Genomic DNA, 7,500 nt, shown 5'->3' with positions numbered 1-7,500 from the left:
ACTAAGAATCCAGTGTGTGTGTGTTTGTGTGTGATATTCTCTGTCCAGTTGTCCACTTTTTGACCACTGCCCTTCCCTGTAACAGTAGTGTTGCGTAGTGGTCCTAATGTGACCGCAAACAGACTGGATTAATGAAGCATGTGAATGCTACAGTCATAGCTGTGTGATAGTTTAACCAAACAGAACAAGTTGAAATCTTATTAGTTAAATAAAGATAAACACTCATATATTGCTGCTTGGGGTCACAGCAAATGCTAAATTCTCAAAAATAACCCCTTCCTTTGTCCTTTTCTCTCACTGTACTCATTTTGTGTTTGAGAGAGGGCTTACTGTTGTTGATAAGTGGGTCTAGAATATGGCCTGTCATAAAAATAATAAATATACAAAAATAATAAATTGTGTTAAACAGCCACTGTCTCTCTCTTCTTTCTCACGTTGGTTGGTTGTTTCTGAGTAGCTAATACATACACTCTTAAAACAAATGTGTTGTCCCTATCTGGACACAGATGTGTTAAAAAACAATGCAAGTTGTGTTATTTTCAACACATTTTGTGTAACGAATAAAAAAGGAAACAACACAAACTGTGTTGTCCCTATCTGGACACAGAGATGTGTTAAAACAACGCAAGTTGTGTTGTTTTCAACACATTTGTTTTAAAGCAACACCTAAGAGTTTTTTGTACCTTAAAATAATGTTTCAGTGGTTCATCAACTCGTAACAGGATGAACAGCACTTCTGCATTCGCTTCGCGACCCTCTATCGGCTATATCCGCACTATGCAAGTTTGCCAGATCGGGTAGCGGATCTGTAGTTTGATGGAATGAGACGTAAGAAACTACAAATTTGACTTGCTTCTGATGTCGCAATACATCATACTTTCCTAAAATCATGCAACATACTCTACCTTGTCTGTGGACATGGTTATTTGCAAAGCCGGTGCTGGATAAACAAATGTGTATGTGTATAGGTGTGTATGTGCTATTGTCATGTATTTTGTCTTCAATTCAGTAACTAGGTGTTAACTTTGTCTTGTGCATCTTTCAGGGATGTGGTGTTGAAGCTGCTGCAGTTTGAGGCGTCCACTAATGTGGCCGACAGTAAAGGCTGTTTCCCCCTGCACCTGGCCGCCTGGAGGGGAGACATGGAGATTGTCCGCATCCTCATCCACCACGGCCCCTCACACTGCAGAGTCAACGAGCAGGTACACACACACACACACACACACACACACATACACACACACACACACACACACACACACACACACACACACACACACACACACACACACACACTTGGTAGCCTTATGGATATCTATACACACACACAGACACTTGGTAGCCTTATGGATATCTATCCACACACAAACACATGCTTTCAAAACACTCTTACAGGCATACACTCAGAAAATCTACATACATATCTATATATACTCAAACACACAATGACACACTCACATTCTGAGGAATGCACACAGCCACTTTGAAACAGCCTTAAACCACAATATGACTCTCAAATACACACCCCTGCATGTATAAATATGCTCAACCACAACTACAACCACACCCACATACACACTCCCACTCGTACCTCAAAATATCACAATCCCATCTGATAAGCCAAGGCAGCCTCTGATGATGCTAATAGCCTTTTTCAACCTGCTGACTATGTCCTATGTGCTGCAGATAGATATGCCCCAATGGAGGGTTATGGCACAGGTGTGTGTATGTATTAGCTGATGTGGACTAGAACATATGGCCCCTTTCCTCTTGGTCTCCACCCCGCTGGCAGCGGCTCTCTGGCCAGCTGTCCTCATGGCAGAGGCCTGGACTGGACAGCAACGAGTACCGAACATGCTCCTCCTCTCTTCTCCTCTTTTCGTCTTCTCTCATTTCATCTCCTCTCCTCTTGTGTCATCTCCTCTCCTCTGATGTCACCCTCTTTGCTCTCCTCTCCCCACTCCTCTTCTCCTCTCGTTTCATCTCCTCTCCTCTGATTTCATCTTCTTTCCTCTCCTCTCCTCTCCTCTCCTTTCCACTCCCCCTCTCCTCTCCTCTCCTCTCCTCTCCTCTTCTTCCCACTCCCCCTCTCCTCTCCTCTCCTCTCCTTTCCACTCCCCCTCTCCTCTCCTCTCCTCTCCTCTTCTTCCCACTCCCCCTCTCCTCTCCTCTCCTCTCTTTTCCACTCCCCCTCTCCTCTCCTCTTCTTCCCACTCCCCCTCTCCTCTCCTTTACACTCCCCCTCTCCTCTCCTCTCCTCTCTTTTCCACTCCCCCTCTCCTCTCCTCTTCTTCCCACTCCCCCTCTCCTCTCCTTTCCACTCCCCCTCTCCTCTCCTCTCCTCTCCTCTCCTCTTCTTCCCACTCCCCCTCTCCTCTCCTCTCCTCTCTTTTCCACTCCCCCTCTCCTCTCCTCTTCTTCCCACTCCCCCTCTCCTCTCCTTTACACTCCCCCTCTCCTCTCCTCTCTTTTCCACTCCCCCTCTCCTCTCCTCTTCTCTCCTCTCCTCTTCTTCCCACTCCCCCTCTCCTCGCCTTTCCTGTCCTGCCTTCTCTCTCTTCTCTTCCCTTTTTTCTCCTCCTCTCCTCCTCTCCTCCTCTCCTCCTCTCCTCTGTCTGCTCTCTGTACCCGGCTGCAGTGGTGTCCTGCCACGGCACGCCATCAAAGCCCTTCTCTGTGCCCGTCTCTCTATCAGGCGTGGGTAGGAGGACGCTGTGGGCACTCTGGTGCCCTGCCCATCTAGACTGGCACAGAAGCAGGCGGCCCACAGCTTTGGGCAGTATTTCTTTTTTTCTTTTGGCCTCACTTGGACTGTGGTTGTGTTTGATGCTGTCACACCATCTAATGTTTCACACACGCGCACACACATAGATAGATAGATACTTTATTGATCCCTAGGGGAAATTCAAGGTCACAGTAGCATACAGACAACATACACACACACATTCACTAACAGCAGAAAATGTCATTAAAAGTATATAATATAAAAAAACACAACTAAGCAATAAGGACTGTAGAAGATAAAGAATATACTAAATATACTAAAATACAAATTATACAAAATAAAACTTAATCTTAATCAATTCTAAAAAACAGTATCCACATAGTGGGTGATTAATCAATCAGGTGCGCTTGCAATGACTGAAGCAGGGACTGAGCCTGTGGTCCTCTGTGCATAAAGTAAGGTAAGGTGCTCTGTGTGAATGAGTGTCATGGTGATGGTGCAAATGAGTAAGTCAAACAGTGCAACAGTGCAAGAATAAAGTCTATATATCTATATATATATATAACTATATTAAGGAAGGTATAAGTGTTGTCACAGTTCGGCTGTGGCATGGAGGGAGGGGTTGTGCATATGTGCTAATAAAGCACGCAAACAGTGAGGCAAAAGACAATGGTAAAGTGGCTAGTGGACAGACAGTTCAAGACATGGAGGTGGTGAAGAGGCAGACAGACTATGCGGAGAAGTCTATTTCTCCTCTTCCCTTAAGTGATGCAATGAACAGTTCAATGGCCCTGGGGATGAATGACTTCCTCAGTCTGTCTGTTGTGCAAGGCAGTGAGCGAAGTCTCCAGCTGATCAAGCTCTTCTGCTTAACAATAGTGCTGTGGAGTGGATGACACTCATTGTCCAAGATGTTGATCAGTTTGTTCAGGGTCCTTTTGTCAGATATTGAAGTGATGCACTCCAGTTCAGCTCCCACTACAGAGCCAGCTTTCCTTACCAGCCTGTCAAGTCGCCCCGCATCCTTCTTCTTTGTGCTTCCTCCCCAACATACCACTGCATAGAAGAGGATGCTGGCAACAACAGACTGGTAGAACATCCTGAGGAGCTTGCTGCACACATTGAAGGAGCGCAGTCTCCTCAGGAAGTGCTCGGCCCTTTCTTGTAGAGTGTGTCAGTGTTGGCTGACCAGTCCAGTTTATTGTCCAGGTGGAGACCCAGGTACTTGTAGGTGCTTACCACCTCGACATTGACCCCATCAATGGAGACTGGTAGCAGAGTGGGCTTAGACCTGTGGAAATCCACCACCATCTCCTTGGTCTTTGAAGTGTTGAGTTGGAGATGATTGAGTTTGCACCACTGCACAAAGTCCTCCACCAGGCTCCTATACTCCTCCTTCTGCCTGTTCCTGATACACCCCACAATTGCACAACTTCTGCATGTGGCATGACTCAGTGTTGTAGCAGAAGTCCGATGTGTACAAGGTGAACAGGACTGGAGAGAGCACACTTCCCTGTGGCGCTCCGGTGCTACTGATCACAGTGTCAGAGAGACAGTTCTTTAGTCTGATGAACTGTGGTCGCTCCGTCAGGTAATCTGTGATCCAGGTTACCAGGTGAGCGTCCACACCCATCTGCAAGAGCTTGTCTCCCAGTCTGAGGGGTTGGATGGTGTTAAAAGCACTTGAGAAATAAAAAAACATGATTCTCACAGCACTTTTCCCCTTGTCCAGGTGAGAATGTGTCCTGTGCAGAAGATAAGTGATTGCATCGTCCACGCCCACTTTCTCCTGGTATGCAAACTGTAACGGGTCTAGTGCATGGCGTACCTGGGATCTGAGCATACCTAAGACCAATCGCTCCATTGTCTTCATCACATGTGATGTTAGAGCGACAGGTCTGTAGTCATTAAGCTCACTAGGATGTGGCTTTTTAGGGACAGGGGTGAGACATGATGTTTTCCACAGTGTTGGAACTTGTCCAAGGCGTAGACTCAGATTGAAGATGTGCTTCAGTGGCTCCCCCAGCTCAGCAGCACAGGCCTTGAGTAGCCTTGGACACAGTCTGTCAGGCCCTGCTGCCTTACTCGTGTTCAGTTTCTTTAGTTTAGCGCTCACTTGTTTTCCTGTGATGATGGGGGGTGTAAGGGGAGGGGGAGGGGTGTATCTGGGATCTGTGTGTCTGATGGCTGTTGACTGAGGTCGTTGTCGCCTCATTGTTCGTGATCGCCGTGTGGGGGAGAGGTGCAATATCCAGTGATGGTGGAGGTACGATAGCCTGTGATGGTGGAGGTGAGTGTTGCACTGGTATTGGGGGGGTGTGGGGGTGGGGGCTTGGGGATGAGCACCTCCTTGATGTCCCTGTCAAGGCTGCCAGAGTCGTGGACGCCTCAGCAGGCACAGGCAAGGAGGCGTCAGGCGGGGGCAGGGCGTGAGGTGGTGATGGTTTAGGTCGTTGGGTGTGAGGTTGTAATGGTTTAGGTCGTTGGGTGTCACCAGGATGCAGAGCTGGAGAAACTGGGAGGCTGGGAGGTGGGGGTAGGGCAGGCACGCAAACAAGAGCAGTGCCTGAGTCTGCAAGGGGTGGTGGACAGACCACTCCCATTGGAGCTGGAGCAGGGCAGTCAAACCTGTTGCAGAAGTGGTTCAACTGGTTCGCCCTGTCCAGGTCCCCCTCCATAGAGCTGCTGCTCTTCTTCAGGCCAGTGATAATCTTCATGCCGTCCCATGACTCCTTCATGTTGTTTTCCAGCAACTTCTGTTCCGTCCTTCTATAGTCCTCCTTAGCCTCCTTCAGCTTGACTTTGAGTTCCCCTTGCACGTGCCTCAGCTCTGCCATGTCCCCCTCTCTGTACGCCATCTTTTTCCTATTAAGAAGGGTCTTGACATTGCTGGTTATCCAAGGCTTGTTATTGGGAAAGCAGCGTACAGTTCTGGTGGGAACAACAATGTCCATACAGAAATGCAGGTAGTCAGTTGTGCACTGTGTGACCTCCTCTAAGTCCTCTCCATTCTGTAACACACTCCAGTCAGTGCACTCAAAGCAGTCTCTCAGAGCCTCATCTGCTTCAGGTGTCCACTTTCTGAAGGTGCGTGTGGCAGCTGGTAGCCTTTGTACTTTGGGCTTGTACATTGGCTGGAGATGAATGAGGTTGTGGTCTGACTTTCCCAGAGGGGGAAGGGGGCTTGCACTGTATGCATCCCTCACGTTTGCATACATGAGGTCTATTGTCCTGTTTTTCCTTGTAGGGCAGTCAACAAACTGATAGAAATTTGTGAGTGTGGAATCCAGTGTTATGTGATTGAAGTCGCCAGAGATCACAAAAAAGGCATCACTGTGTTGGGTTTGAAGCCTTGCGATTGTGGAGTGGATGACGTCACATGCTGTATCCGGGAGAGCTCGAGGTGGAACGTAAACACAGACAGCAATTGCGTGCGCGAACTCCCTCGGCATGTAGTACGGACGGAGACTAACCGCTAATAACTCCACATCCTTACAGCATACAGTCTCCTTCACTGTAACATGTCCGGGGTTGCACCATCTATTGTTTATGTACAGCACCAGTCCACCACCCTTCTTTTTGCCAGATAGTTTACAGTCTTTGTCCAAACGAGCTACACTGAAGCCGGGCAGCTCAACGTTAGACGTGGGGATATGGCTTGTTAGCCACGTCTCCGTAAAGCATAGCAAACTACATTCCCTGTGTGACGGTCTAGCTACGACCGCACATGACTGGTGAACTGTCAGCACTCGTCCTCTACACATCAGCTGATATTTGTGCACACACACAAACACACACTCGTACATGGGCCATTGCTATGTGGCTAGCACTTTTAAAAAACAACACAACACGGAGCTATTAGCAATGGTGGCACATTTATTGTTTGTCTGAATTAGACACATACTTTTGAATGTTTGTCAACCGATAGCTACCGATTCGCGTTCATGGCGTCCTCTCGTTCCAGCTTCTGAAGGTCCGGTGGCAAAGGAGGGCCGACTGGATCGCATGGACTGTTTATTGTTTCCGGGCAGTATTGAACCGTTCCATTAGGTTAATTGATTGTGGGGTATTTCGAGACGGAACTGATCAAGCCGCATCGATGATTAGTCTTTCCACATGTAACCAAGTTTATTATTTAACAATGTATTTAGCTCATTCTGCTAGTGACAAATGATATATATTTATGCTCGCCTGATGTTAGTCTTTTCTGGCCTATGTAATGTGTAGGGTACTGTGAGTACTATGACTGTTACAATGCTGCTGTATTTTGATTAGAAGCTAAAGCAGATTTTTCATACTGGTTCAATCTCGCAAGATTAGATGCTAAAGCAGATTTTTCATACTGGTTCAATGTTGCAATTTTGGAAGATTACTATTAACATTTTTCTGTGCATTTTTCTATGGACTCTTCTGCTTGGTTGTTCGAGCCAAGCCGAATAATAAATTACTGTCCATCTTCACTACTGCCTCTGCTTCTTTGGCCACACCCACATTCGTTAATGGTAACTTCCGCTCAGTTCCATTACACCCTGTATAATCTCTGGTTTCTTACCAGGGCAGTCAGTTCGTCAGTCTTGTTAGCCAGCGAGTTCACGTTTCCCATCACAATCGATGGAACTGAGGGCTTGTATCTCCACTTCTTCTCCCGACGCCTCGTCTTCACTTTTACTCCCGCTCTGCAACCCCGAAAGCACCACAGCTCCTCTGGGATGTTGTCGCGAACACAGCCAGCATTCCGTCGTAGTGCGATCAGCTAATTCCTTGTGTACACAAGT

The 7,500-nt window shown here is 47.5% G+C and overlaps 1 protein-coding gene across 3 annotated transcripts in view; it reads left to right on the top strand.

The window, feature by feature from the left end:
* The window catches only part of anks1b (ankyrin repeat and sterile alpha motif domain containing 1B), a 263,977-nt gene that overhangs the window by 52,907 nt on the left and 203,570 nt on the right, over positions 1 to 7,500 (top strand). For all 3 annotated transcript variants that reach the window (XM_042078680.1, XM_042078677.1, XM_042078676.1), the window contains exon 3: positions 1,046 to 1,202. In XM_042078680.1, the coding sequence (XP_041934614.1) occupies positions 1,046 to 1,202 (157 nt within the window). The remainder of the gene's footprint in view (positions 1 to 1,045; positions 1,203 to 7,500) is intronic.

Source organism: Alosa sapidissima, chromosome 22, assembly GCF_018492685.1.
Source record: "Alosa sapidissima isolate fAloSap1 chromosome 22, fAloSap1.pri, whole genome shotgun sequence".
NCBI lineage: Eukaryota > Metazoa > Chordata > Actinopteri > Clupeiformes > Clupeidae > Alosa > Alosa sapidissima.
Note: the sequence above shows the minus strand (reverse complement) of the source record. Positions and strands in the feature narration are given on the sequence as shown.